The sequence below is a fragment of the Zingiber officinale genome, chromosome 1B, assembly GCF_018446385.1.
Source record: "Zingiber officinale cultivar Zhangliang chromosome 1B, Zo_v1.1, whole genome shotgun sequence".
Taxonomy (NCBI): Eukaryota; Viridiplantae; Streptophyta; class Magnoliopsida; order Zingiberales; family Zingiberaceae; genus Zingiber; species Zingiber officinale.
The window spans coordinates 150,190,387-150,216,091 of record NC_055986.1 but is presented as its reverse complement, the minus strand read 5'-3'; the positions used below and the strand labels follow the sequence as shown (position 1 = coordinate 150,216,091).

The window sequence follows — 25,705 nt, the reverse complement described above, 5'->3', positions numbered from 1 at the left end:
ATTCTTTATCTCCCCTCTAACCCTTTATCTTCTAATCTAGTAAATGCAACTTTTCTAAGCATAAAATTTATTACTCATCTTTGAACATGTCCACATAATTTCAACCAAGTCCTTACTATTTGTAATCTATTGAAGCTACACAGATACACCTAATTCCACAAATGTTAGAATTGTCTTTATTTTACATTTGTAACTCCATGTATCAATTTTACTATTATTATCTCTATTATTAACTTAAGTAAAATCGATATAATGGTTGTGTCCCGCTAGTAGAGGGGACAAATTAGTAGGGGTCAGCAGTCAATCCGCCAAACCGACCAACCCGCTTATATCGACCCGAACCGAACCGAAAAAAATAATCCGCCGAATATAGGATCGGATGTAGGGTCCTAATATTGCATTATCTGATCTAGTAGGGCCGGATAATTTTTTATCCCAATAACCGAACCAACCCGATCCGATCACCCCTACTTGTAGTAACTAATGTTGCTAAGTTGTTACACGCTGTAGTAACTACTGCCGATAAGCTGCTACACGTTGTAATAGTTATTTCCGATTAACTGCTATAACGTGTAATGAGTAATGTCTATTATCATTTTAAAAAAAAATATTTTTTTTTGTTATATTTATATTTATATTTTATATTTCATTGGATATAGGGTCGGATATCCAAATAACTGTCGGATATCTGAAACATAAGAACCGCCGGATATAGGGCCGGATGTAGGTCCCGATTTTGCATTATCTGATCTATTAAGGTCGGATAGTTTTTTACCCCAATAACCGAACCAACCCGATCCGTAATCACCCCTACAAATTAGCAATGCCCCTAAACACAAACCAATTCAAACTATTAGTCGAGGGTGATTGTGTTATATATATGAGTATGCAACAAAAATAAGCAATGTCAAGAATAAACGTGATATTTTTTTAATGTGGTTCAAAGGCCCGTTCTTAATCAACAACCGATGATACATTCGGTGCCATATGTGATACATCTACTGAATGTTTCACTAGAGCCACCTATGCACAAGGGTAATGAGAAAAACGTCTTATAATTCAAACCTTAGAATGTTTACAACATTCACTACTCTTAAATAGTAAAGTTAAGAAATGAGAAAATCACCAAGAGCTTAAATTCAAACCTTCAACCTTAATCAAGCATCCAAGCCCTAGGAAGTTTTAAGGAATGTTAGCACTTGATCTAAGGAGTATTAAAATTGTCTTAATGCAACCTTTTTTTTTCAAACTCAAAACTCCTTGGGACTTTTTACAATGAACTATTTAATGGCCACATTTTGTGCACCACCAGTCAATTGAAAAAACCCTCATTAAAGGAACAAAAGTAACCGTTGAAAGCAACAACAAACTATACCTCCGATATACTAAATTTTCACCCTCTCAATCTCCAATCAATAAAAATATTTTGTTTATTAATGCCCCACATTCAGGTTAAATCCTTGATCGATTAATATGCTTTAGTCAACTAAAAGTAGTTGGTGTCCTCCTTAATTAGGATTACACCCACTGTACGCCTATGATGATATGCTTAAAGAATAAGATTACAATTCGCCTAGTATTCTCTCACACTTGTTGGTGCAATGGGCCTTATGCAATCAAGTTTGATCATAGGTTTCAATGTTTAGCAAAGAGTGTAAGTTAGCATATATATTTTATTTAATATTAGTATTTGAGTGGTGTAGAACTTAGTGAATATATACATAGAAACAACTTGGCATAATCAAGGTTTGTTGATACCTGATGGCTCGAGATCTATAGAAATCAAAAAAGGATAGCATGGGGAATCATAGGCAACTATGTCTATAGAGGTGAACTATGTAGGCGAAGTGTGAAGAATGGCACATGAAGCAAGCCAAGAGTTTAGGTATATTCACAGGAGATAAGCCTAACAAAAGACAACCTCATGGTGAATGAGCTAAGAAGATAAACTCTTAGAGGGTTGAGGATTAAGCAAGGAAAAGAATGTCGTTCCATGCCGAGCAGCACAACCGGTTTTTACTGTTCTGCCGCCAGGCCGTAACCGACACTTGGCGCGCTATGATTTCACATGCATCACACGCACATTCGCGACTGCACGCATGCTGTCGCGATCAATTAGGCAGCGGCGAGGCGAGCAAAGGTGGCGAGGATAGCAGTGGCAACCACGGAGGTTTGATTTCACCTATTCGCCAGTGTCCCCGTCTCGAATGCATCGTAGGTGGCGCCGGAGGCTCCGCTGGACGCCTCCAGTGGCGCCGAAAGCGTCCCTGGAAGCTTCCGAAGGCCCTGGAAGCGTCCCACGATACCTTCTGCGCCGAAGGCTTCGCGAGACGCCTTCGATGGCACCGGAATCATCGTCAGACGATTCCAGCGCCGGACACGACCCCGAAATCCGCCCGCTGCGGGCGTGCCCTAGTTTAGAAAATTAAATTTTAGATTTAATTAATTTATACAATTTCCCAATCCATGTGATATTCTAAACAGATTTTTATAAACCTAATTAAATTATCCTTATAAAATATTTAAAATTAAAATTTTAATTAATATTCTGAAAAATGATTTTTAATGTTTTAAATTGTATTTAAAATTTTTTTAAAAATATATATCAGAAATCTGATTTATATTCTAATATATTTTTTATTATTTTAAATTTCATTTAAAAATTCAAAAAATTATGAAAATTTGATTAATATTCTAATATTTTTTTATTATTTTAAATTTCATTTAAAAATTCAAAAAATTATAAAAATTTGATTTATATTCTAATTTTTTTATTATTTTAAATTTCATTTTAACAAATATTAAAAATTATAATAATTTGATTTATATTCTAATATTTTTTTATTATTTTAAATTCCATTTTAAAAATTATTAAAAATTATAATAATTCATATTTGTATTCTACTATTCTGAAAAAATTTTAAAAATTCTAAAAAAATATTTTTATTATTTTTTAAATTTTAAAAAAATATATCATAAATCTGATTTATATTCTAATATTTTTTATTATTTTAAATTTTATTTAAAAATTATAAAAATTTGATTTATATTCTAATATTTTTTTATTACTTTAAATTTCATTTTAAAAATTATAAAAAAATTATAATAATTCATATTCGTATTTTACTATTCTAAAAAAAATTGAAAAATTCGAAAAAAAAATCTAATAAATTAAATTTATATTATGATATTTTTATTATTTTATATTTTTACTTTTTTACTATTTAATATTTTAACTATTAAGTTTACGGACCTAAACTAAACTGTGACAAACATACAACCCTAGACTAGTTTCATGAGGGTTTTGGGGAAAAAAAGTTCATCTCCTAGCCTAGGGTTCTTAGCCACCATCCCTCTACTCCTTCTCGAAAAAAAATTGTGTGTATAGGTTGAGGAAATTTGGAAGAAGTTTTCTCGATCGTCTCCCGTCATTCTCCTAAGCTTTGCTCGGGTTTCCGCATGTTAAAACGCTAAGACAAGGTCTCAACCTTTATTTCTACATTATATGGATCATATTATGCATTTTTTTTTTTATTATGAATATGAATTATTGATGCTGCCATTTTTTCAGTTTTGCGATGTTATGGCGAAGCTTTAACGATCCTTTTTGTTTCTTGTAATTGGCATTATGAGGTGCTAGATTTCCAAGAGATTTCTCCTTCCTTGGGGAGGTTCATGGGGTGTCAAGGGGGGTTGTCGAGACATTGATGTGTTGAAGGAGAGGGTTGGGGTTGTGTGGATTGAAGACCGTGTCGAGTTGAGGGTCGTGTGAAGGGAGGAGTCCACGAGTTGGGTTGTGCGAGGAGAGATTGGTCTAGGTTAGGGCTATGAGGTCATGGTCCGATGTGAGGGCTCGGTCCAAGGGCTGGCTGTGAGTCTAATGGGTCGAATAGGCATGGATTGATACGGGTTCGAGTCGGGAAAGGGTGTTGATCACTAGTGGAGTCGAGAGGTTGCAGGTCGTGGGTTAGGGAATGATTCGTTCGAGCCTAGTGCATGTTGCCTGGGAGGAGGGGTTACGCGCAGGACTAGGACAGCGTCAAGAAGTGTTGGAAGGAAGTCTCGAGTCGGGGTTTAAGGTCCTAGATTAAGGAATTTAGAGTTAGGGTCCTTATAGGTATGTCTAGAAGTGAATGGAAGCGATTTGATGACTAGGTATCGAGGGCGATGAGGCAGTGCCTCGGAAATTTCGAACAGCTTTTAATTTTCGTATGAAAAGGAAATGAAATTATTTGTTTTATGTTTAATGCACAAAAAGGTGAAAGTCTCGAACGAGGTGATTCGTATGAGGCAAATTGACGTGTAAGAAGTCTGGCTTAAAGGATATTGAAATCCTCATCAACTCAGAAGTGAAAAGAGGGGTTATGGGATCCGGCTTAGAGGATACCAGTGAACACTACAAAATCTAGTACTACGTTAAAAGTTTAGTTAAACAATCAAAGGTTAAGGTAAAGGTGGAACATTCAATGACTTAAACTCGCCTAAAATGACTTAAGATGGTGTGTGTGATGTTGAAGTTTGTGTTTCTTGGTTTAAGGTTAAACGTTTAAGGTAAGTTTTCTTAAAAAGTATATTGAAATGCATGTGGATGTATATACATTACTCATTATATTAGTTTGAACTTGCTGGGTCTTTAGAGTCACTAGATCCATATGGTGCAGGTAATGAGGAAACGGAAGGACTTGACGGATGAGCAAGCTCATACCAAGTAGTGCACAACCGAGACCCTTTTAGTTTATATTTATTCCAAAATAAATAAATAAATTTCCGTGAATTATTAAGAGAAAGGATTTGATTTGAGTTCTTTATTAGCCAATTTTCCTTTTCGAGATAGTCTAGTCATGCATGTAAGTAAAGATTGAGGTTGGAAAAAAAAATTAGAACTTTAAGTAAATTCTTATTATGTTCTTTTAAATACCTAATTGCTACATGAATTATCAAAAAATGCTTTGTTATGGATTTTTATGGTACTAGATCAAAAATGCTTGACTATTTTTCATGAGAAAATTTATTTGGAAAGTTTTGATAAATAGTGCTGGGTCTCTAGCATTTCATTTAAGGTCAGAAGTTTCTTTTAAGGTCAGAAGTTGAGTTGTTTAAGTAGATCTCAACTTAAACAGACTAACCATTAGGATAGTTCTTGTCGACAATCAAGCCAACCAAAAGTTGAGTCTGTTTCAGTAGATCTCAACTTAAACAGACTAACAATTAGGATAGTTCTAATCAACAATCTAGTCGACTAAAGGATGCCTTCAATAGATTGGTGGCGAGTCGGCTAAGTAGTCGAGCCAGGAGCATCAACCAATAAATAGAATGTTGCTATTTGATGCAAAGGGGGTCAAACAATTGTTGAGTTGGTCTTGTCGACCGATGGTGACTGAGTTGATCATGTAGTCGATGGTCAGCAAACAAAATATTTTTATCTGTAGTTGAGTCGATTAGGGAGCCAACTAATCAGAAGATCAATTGATTCATGACTAGTTGTTCAAGGCTGGGGCTGAGATCAATTGATCATGTCGACTGACAGTGGCCAAGACAATTAAATAGTCAACTCAGGTTGATTAACTTTATTCGTAGCTGAGTCAGCCAAGGAGTCAAGTGATGATGACCATATCCAATCGATTGCAGCTACAACAGAAAAGTTGGAGAGTCGATGGAAAAAAGCTACAACATAAGAGTCGGATAGCACAACTACTAAAGTGCAACAGTCGACTAATGATGGAATCAAATTGATGATGGCGTCTGTCAAGCGATGATGACCATATCCAATCGACTGAAGCTACAACAGAAAAGTTGGAGTTGTTGATGGAAAAAAGCTACAACATAAGAGTCGGATAGCACAACCGCTAAAGTGCAGCAGTTGACGAATGATGGAATCAAATTGATGATGGCGTCAATGTCGAGTAGAGCGATAATCAACAGCTGAAGACACTGAAGGCCTATTTAAACAGGTGAAAAAGAAGGGTTGAACTAATGTTCATAGCTATACTTTTTTTAATTCTCTGAGCTTATTGCACTCACTTCTCTCCTCAATTATAAGCCCCAAATGTACATCGTTGAAAGCTTGTAGTATATTTCTCCATCTCCAAAAGAAGTCTTAAAAAGAAAAAGTATAGAGGGCTTGGGCTTTCAGAAGTGATCCACTGAAAGATCATATGCCGTAAAGAGGAATGATTCTACTACATATTTATATTTGCATGCTAACATATTGTAAGTAGAAATAGTATTCACCCCTTGCCCCTCTACCTTCTAACAATCTCATAAACCACTGATCCCAACAATGTTTTAATTTTAATCATGTCTTTAAGATCACTTTATTCAATCGGATCCTCAATGCTCACGAGTCCACCTCAGTCATTGCACATTGGAATCCACCTTGTGTTAAGGTGTCTATCAACTACACCAAGCTCCTTGAGCTTGTTCTAGGTCATTCAATCCTTCATGCCCACAAATTTGCCTTATTTGGGGCCTTCAAACCATGAAACTTTCATGATTTACAGCATCAGAATAACAATCATTCAATGCTCCATGTTCTAGAGTCCACCTTGTGTAGGCCTCCAGAACATTGAATGCACCAAGATCCACATGCTTACTCCATGTCATTTTACTACGAGTCTGCCTCATACCGTGCCACCAAGTCATTGAACATAAAACATATCTCGACCACATTAAATCAACAAGCTCCGCAAACTCTATGTGCACTACGGATTAAGCTGAATACAGACGTTTAAAGAGCTAATTGACTTAATGTGGTTGCGACAAGGTTTGTTCTCACTGGCTTGGTGGCACAGTATAAGGTGGACTAGCTGGAATGATACCATAATGATATCATGCCCACATATAGTGTTGATGGCATCAAAGAGGAAGAGAGGAAAGAGTCAACAAAGAAAAGAAAAGAAGGGAAGCAACAATAGGAACAATAAAAGAAGCAAACCTATTATAAAGCAACCTAAAACTCCTAGGCAACTAGGCCCTAATAATAAGGAAATAGCTCTCTAGAGAAAACCCTACTACCTTAAAGCTATCATTACAATAACCTACTTGAAATAAACCCAAATGATATATAGAAAATGTTTGGTCTTTGGATTACTCAAGCACACAAGCATGAACCACCAATAGACACTCTACATAACTCCATAATCTCTTTAATCTCTTTGTCACCTCTTTAATAATATCTCAAATCAATATAAATAATATATCATGTCGATAACACTTACAGTAATTATCAAATGCAATCGCCTAACTAGTGTTTGTCAATAATTAAAATATAGTGATTGATTGTAATCACAAGAGAGGAACCAATTTTCCAATATTGTCTACTAGCTAACATCTTATCCACTAGTTAAAACATTTTTAATCCTAATTCCTTAATCAAGTCAACACAAGTACCTACATGACTTATTTTAGTACACTTAAAGGTGGAGTTGATTTAGGGTATTTTATCTATTGTTGATAACTATTCTCATAATATGGTTCTTCATTTAATTAATGAATATCTATCATCCATTCTTTTGGCGTAGAGATAAAAATAATATTTTTGGATAAGATGGTATCAAATAACATGCACTATAGTCTCTTTAACTCACCGATTACCCTCTTGGCTACTATTTTCAAGTTTGAAACCATCATATCCCATGTCATATTCGAGTCGTCATATATTTCTCGTAATACTTATAGTCCTACACTCTCCTTAAATGTATTTTGTTTCTCATCCTTTAACTTCCACTACTTAATTCTAGGAGTATGTATATTTTATTCTATTGATACTATACTTGAAGTGTATATCAAGCATTACTAACTCATATTGGATAATTAAGTTTTCTCTAGGGATTACTTTTCAATCTTTACAAATCTTTTATTCCTTTTTCCTAACAATAAGAAAGCCAATTTGAGATTTATTACTCTCACTTTTGAGAATGACAAAGTGTTCCATTTTTTTTTAAATATATTAGCTAGTATAAGGTCATATGTTATCGCAAAATCCAATACAGTTTTTCCTTCTTAATTTTTGTTCCGAACTCATAACCCCCCTCCATCCTATCATATTCATCATTATTCCCTCTAACATGCTCATTTAGATCTCCAATTAAAATCATTTCGTTTAGCGGAATGTTTTATAATATCTCATCTAAGTCACCCAAAACTTAGATTTGATGTTTTCATCTAATCCTACTCAAGATGCATATATGCTAATTACGTTAATAGTTTTTTTAGCCACTACTATCTTAAGAACCAACTCCGCTCATGGCGAACTAGTCATGGTCGGCCCCAAGACCGAATAAAGGAGGAGGGTTGCATTAAGTTACTAGCCAGTGTTAAAACTATGGCAAATGTTCAATGAATACTATCTTAAGAACTATAATCCTATCCCCCTTTATAACTACTCTTGCAATTTTAACCTTTAATTAACTATTTATAATAATACTTACTTCATTTTTTATTTTATTACATGTGAACCATAACTTAAAACCTGAATTCTCTATCATCTTTGCCTTCTCTACTATCCATTTTGTCTCTTGTATATACAAAATACTAATTCTTCTTTTAATTATTATATCTACTACCTCCATTGTTTTACAATGAGCGTTCCTAAGTTGCTTGTTCCAAATCTTAAACCATTAATTTTCCTAAAATATTTGTTCTTATCCAACCTATAGTATAAGAATTCTTGTATATTTAACATTATACTCAAATTCTCATGGAGATGTGCGTCCTGCAACCCAAACTCTTGCATATTTATCACTACACCGGAGTTCTGGAGATATAGCGGTCCTTCATCCTTGCAAAGATGTTGCAGTCGGATTGCGTTCCTTCCAGGAAACAATCTATCATTAGCATAATAGTTTGATGGATCCATGCTGGCAACTTAACGCAACCTTCACCCTTTCTCATCCGAGCTTAGGACCGGTCATGGCGGGCTTCTATAAGAACTTCTATGAGTTCTATAATTTTGTGATAGTAATGTTTTTATGATGTATGATTTGATAAACCATATACCTCTTTTGTTCATAATGGTCACCTACCCTTTTCATCTCTTTTGTTGCAATGAAGTTATAATCTTTTCTTATCCTCAAGCAAAGATTTGTCACCAAAATTTATTAAATGTATCTTCCTTAGTTATTCAAGTCTCTAAAAAGGGAATCGGTGTTGTTCATCTAAGCTACATCAATTTTCGATTCAACTAATATTTTTACTTTCTTTCAGTACACCCTATTCCAACTAACCTAAATCCATAGATGAGGTTCTAAGGGTGATATATTCTAGTTTGCTCTGTCAATTTTTTTCTCAATGTCATGGTCATTGGGTGACATCTATGAAACTGGCTCATTAACGGAATGTTGCCCAATGGTATTTTGTACCATGATTGAGGGCACTTCTAGATTACAAGATATATTAATGCAGACATATCACAATCTCCATCATGTTATCATGTTATTGTATCTTTCTTGGAGGAAATCTAATATCTTGGAGAAATTAAGAAGCAAAATTCAATTGCATGGTCAAGTGTAGAGGTGTATACAAGAAATTAACTGTCAAATAGTTATTTATAGAATTTGCATAGATCTTAATAGACCAACACAATTGTATTATAATAATCAAGTTGCCAGGGAAATCACCTCCATTCAATGTCCATGAGAAGACAAAGCAGACGACAACAAATTGTCATAAAGTGCAATCTAACAATCAATTGGTAGATTTAATAACAAAGTCCTTGAAAGGCCTAACGGAGTGTTGAGAACCAATTTGTGATTATATAAATGTACATGCTCTTAGATATAAATACTAATACAAGTACAGATGAAGCCACCTAAGGATAAACGTTTAACATTTTCCTATCAAAACAAAAGAACCATGAATTAAGATATTGTATCTTGTCTATTAGCATGGGTGAAATTTATCATTCCTCCCACCGACCGAACATGGATTCAAAGTCTAAGTCGTGACCTCGCGACGACCTCAGCGAGGCCACGAAGGCAGTCGCGACCTCATGCTGCCTCCACAATATTGCCGATACTAATATTAATGGTGTACCAAAAAATTGAGTACAACATTATACTTTACCAAACTTTTAGGTATCGGTATAAGATTTAATATTTTCTAATTAGAGCCTAAAAGTCTTGTATTGGGCTTTAGCCTTTAAACAATTATACCAATCGGCCTAGCCCAACGAGAAAACCATCTTCATCGTGGGCAATTGGGCAAATACAATTTTTTTCCTTTTATAATTTCAGTATATAGACAGTATTGTACTGATACCATACCATACTTGGTATGAACAATATTAAATTTATATCATACCAAAAATACGGTATATTGAAGTTTTGGTATGTCAAATTTTAGGTATGACATTGGTATATATCATATGAAAAATTAGATATACAGTACCGAACCAGCCCTAATTTCAGCTGATCCTAAATTATTTTTTACTCAATGAATATCAAACATTTTATGAGAATATTCGAACTAAAATTCAACATCTAAAATCTCCAATATAACTCAATCAGTAAGCATCTATAACTATCAAATATTAATAAAAAAAATTTTAATTGATATATTTATATTTTATAAAGTACCAAAATTGTATCGGCGCAGCACAATATACTACCAAAACCATATTGTTCCGATAATAAATCAAAACTTCGATACAACCAGAAATTTTAAACCTTATAAAGAACATATTGTGTAGCTCACTCTAATACTTAAGAAAAAATATATAGAATACATACAATCATGTGGATTAACTCTAATACACAATAAGATCATGTGAATTACCTCTATGTTTATTAACTACAATTTTATAAGCACGGACAAGATGAATATGTATGATGATAATCAAATGACCCTCACGGCCCTACACACTCTGAAAGGGGGTAAATCACGAGATGTATTCAACCTTAGTCAAGCGGCCCGAAATAGTATTTGCAACTATTGGGAATCGAATCATGCCTCTCTGGTGGCAAACCCTGCCCAAGTACCAACTCAACTACACCCGGGGGACAAATACTTTCGACTGTTCAAGATCATAACTCAATATGCTTCTTTCAAAAGACAACCTATGATACTTTTACCAAGCCAAGGTTCAAAATGTTGAGTTGTATTAGAGTTTTAGTCTTTCACTAAACGACATTGTTTCATTATCATGCCAATGTTTCGATGCATGATGTTTAAAGGAGAACGGAGATAAAACATAGGATGGAGAACTTGAGTTTTGATAATTTTCTAGAACGATACATTTTAACCATTTTATTTGGTACGGGACAAGATTTTAAACTATGTACCAAACCATTTAATAGAGATCCAGTTTATCTTTTTCTACAATAAGTTAGACAATAAAATATTGATATTTGTCTTAAGGAGTGTTAGAACTGTTTGGTATCCTGGAGGTTATGTAAACATGGGTTTTAATCTCATTTATCCCACTTCACAACTTCAACAACTAAATATAAATCAAGTAAACAACCCGGGCAGCAATAAATTAATATTCCATCAGCTAAACATTCCTATAGAATTTACCAAGTAGAACAAAGAAAACAACAGAGAAAGAACAAAAACCTTCCATGTTAAAAGAGATAGCCATGCTTCAAAATCAGCCTGATTCCATGGTTGAACACCAATTTCAGCATTGTCCTCCTGAAAGATCTTCACAACTTGCATTAGGCGGTGGTACCGTGCAGGAGAGAAATGGAAACCCAAAGAAGGCAATCGCACAGCAAGTCTCGTTGATGGATACAATGGATTTTCCAAATGGATCTATTTCAAAAAAAAAGGATGAAATCTTAAATTCTTTTTAAAAAAAACTAAATCATTATTGGAGGTGAAAAATCAATTAAAGATCGAACCTGCTGGAGTTTTCCAACAATTCCACATTTTTCAATAACTGGTAAGAAACTGTTGTTATTTACTTGAGCAACATCAAGGGGAGTTTCACTCCAATGGTAATTGCCATCAACTAAAAATGCAGATACATCACTAAGGACTAAATTAAACTGCAAGTATAAATCCTTCTCTTCTGAAGAATCACATTCCCAGTAATCCTGCATGTAGAAGATCTATAGTTACTGACAGGAAAGAAAAAGTTTTAACATAATTTCCTATTACAAATTCAAGTGTTAATAACAAGGATCGTCAATGACCTCTGTTGTCACCGTCAAGTTTCCCAAATCAAGGAGAAGTTTAGTTGCATGCAAATCATCCGGGTAGAACTTGGTGGGAATAGTAATCTTTGGAGCAGCTATATCCAGATCAAGCAAAAACCTAAAAGTGTTGATTGTCAATCCAAATAGCTACGACGAAAATGTATAAAGTTTTCATTCATGTGAGCTACTGACAAATATAATTTTCCTTGAAATAATAGGGGGAAAACCAAAACTTTGATTAAAGTGGCAAATACACACCAAATATTAAATATTTAATCAGAAGCACTGACTCATAAGTAGCAAGGAAGATAAAAGTGACAATAATTGCTCCGGTCAACATGGTCCATATCTACCCTATGTTATCAAACAAGGTCGAACTGACCAGCTGAAAATTTTTGATAGAATCAACCAGACAGGTGTTTAAGATAAGTAGACAGGCAATAAGAGAGCCCAATAAGAATGAAGGGTGGAGCCATCACACCATGGAAAAAGTATGACCTCCCGTGCACAAGAAAACCAACAAGTCTATATTCATAATTGGCTAAAAGAATGTGCGGTTATCTATATCTATAACAAAATTTCTTTTTATAATTTCACATGAACAACAAAATAATGAACTTTACTGATCTATTTAATGAAGTTAAAAAAAATTAAGTTCAAAACCAAATCGATATCAATTCTAAAGATGCGCCATCATTTATTATAAGTGTTAACTCAGTTCAAGATTTAGGGATAAATTTAGGATTTCCTTCAAAAATGTTTTTTAAATTTGTGCAATGTTATTTAATTTTAGAATTGTTATAAATTTCTAAAGTTGTTAATTTTTTGGGAAATATTTAGAGTTTTCTTGGATAAGTTAGTTGTTATTTTATGAAGAATACATCCTGTTATCAATTTATAAAAGGGTAGGAATATTGTACACAAATTCATTTTCAATTTATGATATTTTTGAGTATTTTTGGTAGCCTAGCATTACATCAATTTGACATTAGCCTAGTGCTTTACCAATTTTGGTCTCTCGTAATTTTTGTGCTATGTGAATTGGTATCAAAGACATTCTTAATTCGGTTTGTTCTTCCTCCCTTTTGTGCAATTCCTTCTCTGAGCACAATAGTCTCCTGATCCTGAGCCCAAGCAATTCCATTGTTGATCTCAAAGTGCTTCTCGTCTATGTTTTTTCACTTGTATAAACATAAATCTGCCAAAGATCAAATTCTTCTCCAAAATGATCAGAACCAGTAGGGCATCTCCCCTCCACCATTTTTCAATCTTGATTGCCCACAGCGAGGCCAGTGCCACCTTTCTCCTTGCGAAACCAAAAAGGGGAACTACCTATTGCTCCTACTTAAATTGACACTAAATCCACCCTTTTCTAGGAATTTTCCCTCTCAGTGAGATTGCAATGGTCCTCACCTAACACTTTTTCACGATTGCCCACAACACCACCAATTCACAGCATAACTTTACTCCCTCAAAACACCATGTTGCTGCATCACCATGGGAAGAGCTCAAAATGCTCTAACAACATTCTTCTTGCTTCCTCCATTATGAAAAATTTAATGATGTGATTTTGAATTTTGATATTTATCAAGTTTCAAATAGAAGATAAACATGTGATTTTGATATTTCATAGTGTTAAAAAATTTGAAGGAATTAAAAGTATACTATTAATTTTATTCATCAATCTCATACATATATAGAGAATACCTAGACTTAATCAAATCTCTACAATTAAACAATTAAGGTACATCATATCCTTATAATTCCATGTTTTTATTTATATACTTTGTAACACTCTCTCTCTCAAATTGGAGCATAAATATTGAACATGTCCCGCTTGTGATAAAAATAAACAACTCGAACCTCATTTAAAGCTTTTGTGAAAATATGGAAACAACATATAAAGAGCCGCTAGATTATAACATGACAAAATGGCTAGTACTAAAGTTCTGAGACCTACTTTAGATTATCTCAAATACTTTGTAGCTTTATATTCTAATTCTGCACTATAACGTGAGACAATATTTATTTCTTACTTTCCATGAAATTAGATTTTCCTCAACAAAGACACAATAACCGGATGTGGATCTTCGATAATCCTTGGATCTTGCCCAGTCAGCATCTGAAAAACACTCAACCTTAGTATACCATGATTGCTATACAAGATACCTCGTTCAGGTGCTCCTTTCAAATAGTACAAAATTCGTTCTACAACTACCCAATGATTAACTGTTGGAGAAGTCATATATTAACTCACAATATTAGTTGAATATGCAATATCTGAATGAGTCACAATAAGATAATTTAACATTCCAACCAATCTTCTATACCTCTCACGATTCTCAAATAATTCATCATCTTTTGTGCATTGCAGATTAGAAGTCATTGAAGTACTACATTATTTAGCTTCTAATTTTTCTATCTTAAACAATAAGACAAGTATATATTTTCTCTCAGATAAAAAGATTTCTTTCTTAGTTCTTCTAAATCCTTTGTATAAACTGACTGTGAAAAAAAGGATTTAAGATATGAAAAACTTGCAACATCATTCTTAGTAATGACAATATCATTCATATATACACCTAACAAGTTGAGGTCCTTTGTAGACTATTTGTCAAATACTGAATAATCATACTTATATTTCTTCATTCCAAACTTCTCAATCGCCTGATTATATTTGTCAAACCAGGGGCAAACTTTGTTTAAATCATATAAGGATTTATGAAGACAACAAACTTTCCCATACTTCCCCTAAGCAATAAATCCTCGCAATTGCTTTATATAAACTTCCTAATTGATGTAAGGGTCAATTATAAGTGGCTGCCATGGAAATAAATAATCAGACGGAAATAAATTTAGCAATAGGAGAAAATGTATCAAAATAATTCAATTCATAAGTTTGCGTATAGCTTTTAGCATCAAGACCAACTTTAAGTCGAACAATAGATCATGATTGAATTTAACTGTAAACACCCATTGACATCCAATTAACTTCTTCCTTGTAGGCAATTTGACTAGGGTTCAAGTACCATTATCATCCACAGAATTCATCTCTTCGATCATAGCACTATGCCAACCAAGATGAGATACAGAACAATTTTAGGAAGGGATATAGAATAGTGATGTAATAAAGGAGTAGGTAGATGATGATAAGTCATCATAAGACACAAAAGAAGGCATTAAATAAACACATTGATGTTTACCTTTGCGAAGAGCAATTCGTAGATAGTCACTTGAAACAAGCTACGTCTCAAACTGTGAATGAGTTGTGATAGGGGCTAGCTTTCAAATTGTGAATAAGTTATGGATGAGGGAGGAATTGAAATTAAAGTATAATGAATATGAAGATAACTAGCACTAAAACGAAACCACCTGACTTCAACTTCGATACAAATTGGTGCGACGCCAAAATTAAACTGTCAAACCACCCAAGAACTAGGAACAAAGTGGATGAAGCTAAGAAGGAAATAAATCACATAGAAGAAATACCCTCACACAAAGAAGAAAAATTGAAAAATGTATTGATTTAAAGGTGATTAAACTCATAAGTAAATATGGAAATAAAGATTCTAAATAAAGAAAATAGGTTAATCAAACATGGATTATAATGATTCCCCATTTATTACCAAAATTGAAAAAATTAATTTTCAAATAAAAAAAATTAAATTTCTAATTGATTACAGATGTGTCAATCTTGAATAATTTTGAGTTTATTTACATTTATTGCAAATGTGACGATCTTGAATATTTCATGTATCTAAAGATTTTCAATTCTTTCCTTTTATCACAATTGCAGGATAAGGCTAATAGACCCTTCCCTGGACCCATATTGATAGGAGTTTCATGCACCAAGCTATCCTTTTGCTTCTTTTATCACAAATGCGCAAATCTTTAATACTTTCTAATGTTATAGACTTTCAATTTCATTTCTTTTATTAGGGGTGAACCAATCTAAAATTTATCTTCAATTTATTTATTTTTAAAATTATTTCCTTTCCTACAATATTTATTTCCTTATTTGCATTATTCTTTTCCTTATGTACATTACAATATCAAAAGGAGAAGGGGGATGAGATCACATTCTGTGTATGCGAAGGTGTCCGCTAGTGCTATCCATGGTTTAAAATTTCAAACCATGCTAAGCTTTCAGTTGAGACTCGAATGATATGGTTTCGATATCGTGTCATGCCAATATAGTTTGGATACTTATTTAATTTTAAATATTAATGTATATTAACTGAAAATTTATTTTTAGTAATATTTGATTGTTATAAATGTTCACTATTAATTTCATTTTAGTTGTTTATTATTGAATTCATATTTTAATATTTTCTCTTAAGATGTTTGATATCTATTAAATTTTCTAGCAGATACAAGAAGGTATAAATATAAGTTACAATTTATGAATACATATTCTAAATATTATATATTAAAAATTATAATTTAAATATTTATATACATAATGTATAACATAGTTCTAAAAATAAATTTATTTAAAACATTTAAAATCATATATATTTTTTAAAAAAAATAAAATTGTTTACTATTTTAAGAATTATATTTCAAAATTTTAAATATTTTTTAAAAATTCAATATTATTATAAAAAGTTAAAATTAATTTAAATTTGATTCATTAGAATTTAGATAAATTATAAATACAAGTTTAAAAAAAATTAATTAAATTTTTTTACTTTTTTTACTTCAACTTATTTACATTTTTAATTAATATAAAAATAATAATAACAAAAATATAAATTCATATATTATAATTTTATTAATTATTTATTAATTTATATAATATATTTATTTATATATTCTAGATGATATTGTTTTGTTAGATGAGACAGAGTAAATGTTAAAAAAACATTGAAAGTTAAAGGCTTTATAAAAAATATTAATTTAAGTAGCAATATTAGATATAATGAGATGATTATTAAAATAGGAAATGATGAGTTGTCTAAACTGAGAGTTTTAAATATTATGATTATTTTTGTAAAAGGATATTGGGATTGAGAGAGATGTCTTACATAAAATACAAGTAAGATGGTTAAAATCAAGGAGAGTGTCCGGTATTCTATGTAGTTGTAAAGTACCTCTAAAAATTAAAGGAATGTTCTATAAAATGGCAGTTATATGGAGTTGAATGTTGGACTATGACTCGAGTACATAAGAGTTATGAGGATGTTAAGATGGATATGTGAACATACAAGAATAGACATAATAAGAAATGAAAATATTAGAAAGTCGAAATTGCATCTATTGAAGAAAAACTCCAAAGACATTTAAGATGGTATAGGTATATACTTAGACAACCAATAAATGTTTCAATTAAGTGATGTGAATTATTACAAATATGCACATCACAGGGAAGAGAAAAACCAAAAATGACTTGGTTAGAAATAATAAAATAAGATGAAATTTATTTAAATATAGTAGAGGATAAAACTCAATTGAGTAAAAGGATTCATATAGCCGACCTCACCTAGTGGGATAAGGCTTTGTTATTGTTGAATATTTATTTATATGTGTTTTATATAATATATGTATATTAAATATTACAGTTTATATATATAATTTATATTACAATTTTATTACCAAAGTTATTTAAAAATTTAGAAATATATATTTTAAACCTTTTTTAACAAATTAAAAATTTTAGAACTATTTTTAATATTATTTACTAATTATTAGAATTATTTTAAAATTTTAAATATTTTTTAAATTTAAATTATTTTTAAAAAAAAATAATTTAAGGCGTGATTAAAATTTTCAGTTAAATATTTTTATTTTTTACTTTAATTTATTTATATTTTAAATAAATAAATAATAACAATATAAATTTATATATTACAATTATATCAATTAATTATTTGTTAAATTAATTATTAATTTATCTAATATTTATTTATATATATAACTATATATATATATATAGTTACAGTCTATATATATTTATATAATAAATATATTAATATTACTATATATATATAGCACTGATATATCACTGTTATATATATTATATAGTTATGTCTATTTTAATATAACAGTTTTAAAGTTATATTAAAATCCTAAAATCCCTAATCAAGAATTCTACGTGCGAAGGAGTGTCGCCCGTCGCAATTCGAAGAATTTCCACCGCCCGCCGCCCTCGTAGTCATTGCTGCTGATTTTCTCGCCAATTGCCCTTCCCTGTGATTTATATAGTTTTCCTCAACGATTTGATTTCTATCGCGCTCGGAAGGACAAAGATGCACATGTATTCTCGCATGTTGTTGACACAACCATGTCGATAGGGTATCAGTTTAGGTCGGTAGGGTACCCGTCTAGAACAATAAATACATCGAACAACACAGGTTGGCATCTATAACCATGGTCGGCTGCCTATTCCCGAAATGTTTTGAGCATACCACCTGTCACACAAAACCAGCCTGAGGGCCTTTAATTGACGACTAGCACCTAGCTATTGTGCATGTTGCTCTCAAACAAGGCTCAACACTACCCAGCATGAAATTTAATACAAGTTTCATGCCTAAGCATCCATGCAAAAAGACAAGGATTTGTAAATCAAGAATGTTTTTTAACAAGTTCATGAAGCTAGAATTAGATGTTTCTGCAGACAAAGCTACGAAGGAAAAGCTAATACAGACATGTAGGAGCATACAGAAGCTCACTATAGAAAAGCAATATTTGACAGATCGTGTGCAATGCTCTTCTTATTTTTATCCACCAGTATTTCTTGGAATAGCATTTATTCACCAACTATTATTATAATCCTCGTTCAGATCTTAGCTTTTAATTTCTTCTCCCTCGATTTATAAGCAATCTGCTTTTTCAGGTCACAACACAAAGAATTTGCTTTCCTTTTATCTTCCTCAAATCCCAACCAGCTTTTATTTTCCTCTTCCTTCTTTCAACATATTTTATTTTATCATATGTGTATTTTGAATATGCAACATCCATGTGTGTTCTTATTTTACAACCTCCAATTAACAGTTGAGTTGTGGACTCTATCTTCAGTGAAAACAGGAACAAAGAAAATATCATATTCTTATTTTTGCTAGCACTAACAAAGGATTGAGCTACATATCTATTTTTCTTGAATGAGCCTCAAGTACTTCTCTTTTCCCTTAGGCTATTGTGTGTTGTTATATAAGCCACTTTAAGGAAAAGTTGGATTAAGAGAGCTTCCTGTCATGTCTTCATCCTAGTTTCATTTCATTCTTCTATGTATTCACACTGATAAAGTGCTACCAATAAGAGATCCAAATGATTGTTGACTGCTTGTTCAATTAACTATTTTCAAAATTACAAATCTAACACTGAAAGAATCATTTGCTTGTAGGCTTCATTAACTACTTGAACTTACTTTCACATGTGTGTGACTAGTATATTTCTTATTTCATCATTGGCATGTCTAGTTTTTATTTTGCCTTAGTTACTCTATTTTATGTAACTAGTTATACTCCAGCATGAGGGTGTATTGAAGGATGGATTGTGGTGTAGTGTGTTTAATCTCAAATTTATATTTCTCAGTTTGGCTTTAGGATTATCATAAATCAAATATAATCTATAGTTACCTCATTGTGATGCTATACTCAACTTTTTCTACCTAAATTCTATATAATCAAAAATATCATGAGATTTTATAAAATAAAAAATAAAAACAAATGCCCTAATTATTTCCAAAGGATCACTTGAAGACCTGACGCCTCACCCATTTGGGTTGAGAGAATGCAATTATTTCTCATGATCAACAACAATCTTAAAAATGCCCTCCCTTCAACAAAAAAAAACCATTTGAATATAGTTGGAAACCTCAAATATTCAATACCAAATAATAACACATTAAAAATATATACATCACTTGTCTTATCTAAGTGTTCTTGAGTAATATAAACAAAAAGATAATTGTATTGATTATATTATTTGTATCTTGCATCATTAATAACTAGAATAGATATATAATTACATATATGCACATTCAAGTGTCAAAATCTCGAACCGTGATGAAGTTATAGACTTTGATTGGAATGATATTGTTTTATCGAGAATTGGAAGAGGAAGGAGAAGAACAAGAGAGAACACAACTAAATACATAACTTTGGACCATATATCAGTGCGCCTCAGCTAAGTGTGATGCACCCCCTTCTTTTAGGGTCTTGAAATCACATTTGCTACATTCCTTACACTTAGAATTAAAGGGCATGCAAAATCTAAAATCCAAACTATAATTAATCAAAATGAAATAGAAAAATTAAGTTTATTTGTTTAGTTTTAGTTTAGAAAAAATTAAAAGAAATTCATTTTAGTTGTGTTTAAGAACACTAGTAATAGATAAACCAATCTAAACCCATATAAATTGTATATGCAGGTGTATATTGTATATCCATATGTAATATAAACTAATATATGAATATGTGTAACATTAGTAGGGTTGATTAATATTCAGTGTCATTATTAAGAATCAAGTGTAGCAAAAATTAATGTAGAAAAAAAAATACTAAGAGGAAACATGATGAAATAAAAAATCACTAATTTTGGGAGATAATACATGAGAGTAATTCAATGTAGCTCGACATATTGAAAAAAAAAAAGATTAACTAGGCTGCAAACAAACCTGGTCTGCTCCTTCAAAACCCTGTTCATTTGTTGTTGAGCACTGCGCTTGACTCCATCAATTGTCATCTTTATAAAATAGCAACAGGAATTCTAATGAATAGGTTTTGACAATTAGAGAAAACTGCTGATACAAAATTGAAGTAATTGAAGTACCTGCATAGCGGCTGCAGCTTCCAGAGCTAGGGTCTGGCTAACAGAAGAATTACTCTTGAAAAATCCAATAATTTGGTCAACAGATTCCTTTATATACTGTTAACCAAATCAGGATAATTAAAAATATGCACAAGACAAATACAGAATGTAACCAACTACAATAACATACAGTAACATAACATGGAGAAGCTTTAGCGACAAAGCTCCAGTCTACTTGAGCATCAAAAGGTTTGTATGAGAAGATGCCAACCAGCGAATCAGAAGCAGTAGCACTCTGTCTCATAATATAAATAGATGCACAATTAAACCCCACAATGATAGTGACAAATAGCTAATTGTAATTCTGTTGAAGCACATTTTAGAGATTCAAACCTCAGCAAGGAGACCATATGGCGATGAGAGCTTGTAGGACCCCAATGTAAGATCAAAAACTTTTGCTTCTGGATATGTTTTTATTTTACAAGCTAAACCTTCACAAGATAAGTCAGCAAGAAAATTTTGGCCCTCAGAAACAAGCCTGGATGCATTATGTTTCATGTGGATTTCCATGTAAAATTGCATGATATCTTTCTCCTCAGAAGCCAATAGGTAATCATCAGAACCTTCTTTATAGCCAATGATCTTGTTTAGCTGCTCCCAGTCTTCCTCAGTGAAGCCTCTATGATCACTGTCATCTTTGGAAGAACCAGTCCTAGAAAAGACACCATTCAATGTATAAGTAGTTCAAGGAATCCCCAAAGAAATGTGTAGAAATGTGAAAAATAGCAACCATCCAAATGACCACCAAGAGCTCTTTGGTTTTGTTTTCTCAGCCATGAGATCTGATTCTGATACCTGCTCCACAAACTTGTGTGCCAACATCCTAAAGAGAAAAAAGTTACATATCAGCATCCTTCCAAAAGAAGATCAAGGTATATTGCTCCCAATCATAAATTGGTAAATAGTTTGAGAAAGTATTGTAAGTAACAGTTTTAAAAGGCTATAAAGAATTTATTGTGAATTAAAGGGCAAGTGAATGGTAAATTTTAATAATTTTCACCAGATAAAACAATAGGCAGCAACATTACCTCCACTGAAGAATCACATCAATGTCAAGTTCACGATCTAGTTCCTCAACTAACTTGTCATCTACTACCAAATGGTTTGGATCGGATTTCAAGAGAGATGCATAAAGAGAGATGTATGTTTTGCGGAGCCTTGCACATTTCAAAACATGCTCCCATGAGAATTTCCCGCTGCAAGAACATGTTCCGATCATTTCAGCTAAATGAAAACATGTACGGCAGATTTGAACAATAATCATAAAAGCATAGAATGCAGGGACAAAGAATAATCTTGTTTTTCCAACCTTTAATTTCAAAACATATGCAACCTATCAAAACATCAGACCACTTCAGGTAAGAAAAATGAGAAATACCCTTTAGAGAGGAAAGGTAATGATGTCCTATATAATACATGCAGTTCCAATGCACCTAGACAATTGTCTACCGAGCTGACTTTCATCATATGAATTAGATAATAAAAAATTAAACAGTAAAATTTAGTTTCCCATACTATCCTGCTTGGAAAGTCAGTTCAAAAATTGTCACGACAGGAAATAAAGAAAACATTGTTAAGGTGATGCCAACATTGTGAAGGTGGGATATCAATCTGGAATGATTAGGCAAATGCATCCTTCACAATGAACTTCAAATGAACCAGCATATGCTTGATACAAAAGTAACTTTCACGTCTCAAGAAACAATTAATAGTGATTGACATTGAAGGAACTGCCTTCTCTCTAGATTGGACTTAGGTTTCAATCTCCAAAGGCTGCTACTATTGTGAGATTAAAAGAAACTTTGGAAGTGTATAATGTGTTCACCTTTATCAGTTCAAGTGAAGCGCAAATAATGGGAAACAGAAGTGTGAACTAATAGATTTGTCAACTTATCATTCTCAAAATTAATATTAATTGACAGAGTGTGATCATTTTAATGTTATTTGATATCAGAGCAGTAATTTCAAAAGAGTATTTTTAAATTGCTGTTTGTTGACAATTACTTTTACAAAAATAATAGCTAGACAATTGTTAAAGGTATTTGGTTTATTAGCATTAAAGTAGTAGGTTGGTTCTTTGCTTAAAGTTTATTTATGTGTTGGTCAGCATGAGGCAATGTTTGAAATGGCGGCCGAGGCTCCTAGGCGAGAGGCGAGCATCAACCATATCGCCTTTGCCTGAGACAATGTTAACTCACCTCTTTCCGCCACTGCCGCTATTTCGCCACCACAACACATCCGAAAGCGTCGCCTTGGCCCGGAGACAAGTCCGGACTCGTCATGCGTGCCCAGACACATTGTCCGAGCCTAGCAAAGGGCCCAGAAGTATCGCTTGAGCCAAACGACGGGCCCACACGCATCGCCCGGGCCATGCGACACTCAGGTGACTCATCTGGGTGCGTCGCCTGAGCTCGGTGACAAGCCCGGCAATGTCGCGCCGGCTCCGGCGACGCGTCAGGACGTGTTGCACAGTCTTGGTAACGTATCAAACTCGTCACTTGCCAAAACAGGATACGCGAGGTACACAGATAAGTTGTAAGTTAGGATTTAATTAAATAATTTTAGGTTAATAATTTTAATCAACTCTTAGCCATGATCGGGATCATTTAAATAGACTTAATTAAAGTCTAATAAAAGTATCTCATTGTCGTTTGTTAACCTAGGTCGCCACTGTGAGCGGCGACTCTGCCGCACCAAACGCGTTTTTTAAAAAAAAAAAAATTAAGCTCCTAGTTATATCAATAAGCTTTTGACTCTAAGATTTAGGGGTTGGGTTATAGTATTAAGCACCAAAAAATTTCAAATCGAAAAAATTTTTTAAGTGTGCATGAGGTGTGCAAGGTAAGGTGGCTAGGATATCAAAACTCTATAATTAATTAATTAATTAATTAATATATTATTTTTAAATATTTAGATTAAAATTCTAATTTTTAATTAATATATTTCATTACAAGTAAATATTATAAAGTATAATGATTATTTATAATATTATGTATAAAAATAGTAAAAAAATTCAACCGCCTAAGCGGGGTCACTGTAACCCCGCCACTGCCTACTGTCATTTACAACACTAGAATGAGCGAAACATTTTGTTTGCACACCAATCAGCATGTGGAACAACCCAGTGCTACAAAACTCCTTTGTTGAATCTTCTATGAGCTCAGTGTGAGGTCACAATGAGAGGATGAGATGTCCAATGATTGCAAACACTCAATGTGAAAATTTAGGACCATGACATTGTACGGTGCCCCATGTATAGTAAGCCGCAACACCAGAGCAAGCACAACGGCTGGACAGCACTATGATTTGAAATCTCGTAGTACCATGCGCGTATTGTGCTAGGCGAAACACTCAAAAAGTATTGTTCTAATAAATTACTAAAACTCAATACTACTTGGCACCGAAATAATATCTTCTATGTCATTGTGTCAATGAATTTCATGTCAATATTTGGCACCCCTTGACATACAAAAATTATGAGAATAGTTATTCTTTTTTTTATTTGTCTCCATACCATATAATGTTAAAATTATGGAAAGCAAACATCGAACTAACTATATATAAAAATTATATAGTTGTTATCCTTTTCTTCTTCATCTTTTTCTTCATTCCTTCCTCCTCCAATTCACGACATTATTCATTAAAAAGCACAATACTAAAACAATGTTGTTCCAGTAAATGACCAAAACGTCGGTGCATCTCAAGATTTTGATGTGTTAGTTAAATCAGTGGGAATTCTAATTTGTTGCAAGTATATAAATATTTTTCTTCCCCTCAGCTAATAGTCGTGTTGTCTCCACCTTCTCTTCTATCCCTTATCCCTTGTAACTGTGGTGTGCCCCACTTCTATAGCCACTAAGTGTCACCTAACTCCCCTCCACTTCTCTCCCTAGCTCATCCCCACGCCGACTTCACTTTATCTTCTTTTCCTCACTACTGCAGCTTATACCCTCATGCCCCTTGTTCCATGCCCTTGAGATGCCTTGCCTCTCGAACACCACATAGTGTTGTGAGGATCTCTAACAAAAGTGGATATTATTGTCTTTTTCTCTAGAGTATCATCATTCTTAATTAAATAACAGAATGCAAAGAATGCAACTTGATTACTAAAATTGATTGAAAATCAACATATGTGAGTTGAATGAATGATGAATGGTGTCTCCTTCTTATCTTAATATTTGTGTAACAATGAATGTTACATATGTGGGTATAAAATACTAGAATGGTTTATTTTTATAATCTCTTATATATCTATATTATCTCCTCAAAATTACTACACTGTCACTTTTGTCTTTCATGTTGAATAATAACTAGTGATTGTTGTGCATATTTAAGCCCTTGTTTGATATATAAAATTTCTCCTTACAAAATAAAAGTTAAAAAAATAAATAAAACAAATTCTTAGTATTGATATTTTAACATATTTAAATTTATTATACGGGAATGATGTGATAAATATTTATTTTTCAAATTTTAATGACTTTGTTTTATTTTCTTAACATTGCAAGCCAAAAATAGAAACTTTCAATTAGCCAATAAGGCCTTCATAGTGCTTCTTGATCAATAAATATTGCTATAGCATTTTACCATAACATAGAGAAATTAAAATCAGTGTTTCTAAAATAAGTGATAAATTAAAATTTTCTAAATGCTGATGATTTAAAGATGGACAATTTATCATAATTAGGGTTGAATATTCGATAACTCCGCCCATGACGATCGGTCATGGCCGGTCCCAAGCCCGGATAAAAGAGGAG

At 32.7% G+C, this 25,705-nt stretch overlaps 1 protein-coding gene across 2 annotated transcripts in view; it reads right to left on the bottom strand.

The window, feature by feature from the left end:
* Positions 1–25,705, bottom strand: part of LOC121984930 — a 146,792-nt gene that overhangs the window by 92,724 nt on the left and 28,363 nt on the right. For both annotated transcript variants that reach the window (XM_042538116.1, XM_042538125.1), the window contains exons 10-18: positions 21,977–22,144; positions 21,679–21,771; positions 21,282–21,600; positions 21,079–21,183; positions 20,910–21,005; positions 20,755–20,822; positions 12,135–12,255; positions 11,841–12,035; positions 11,554–11,751 (exon numbers count right to left, since the gene is read on the bottom strand). In XM_042538116.1, the coding sequence (XP_042394050.1) occupies positions 11,554–11,751; positions 11,841–12,035; positions 12,135–12,255; positions 20,755–20,822; positions 20,910–21,005; positions 21,079–21,183; positions 21,282–21,600; positions 21,679–21,771; positions 21,977–22,144 (1,363 nt within the window). The remainder of the gene's footprint in view (positions 1–11,553; positions 11,752–11,840; positions 12,036–12,134; positions 12,256–20,754; positions 20,823–20,909; positions 21,006–21,078; positions 21,184–21,281; positions 21,601–21,678; positions 21,772–21,976; positions 22,145–25,705) is intronic.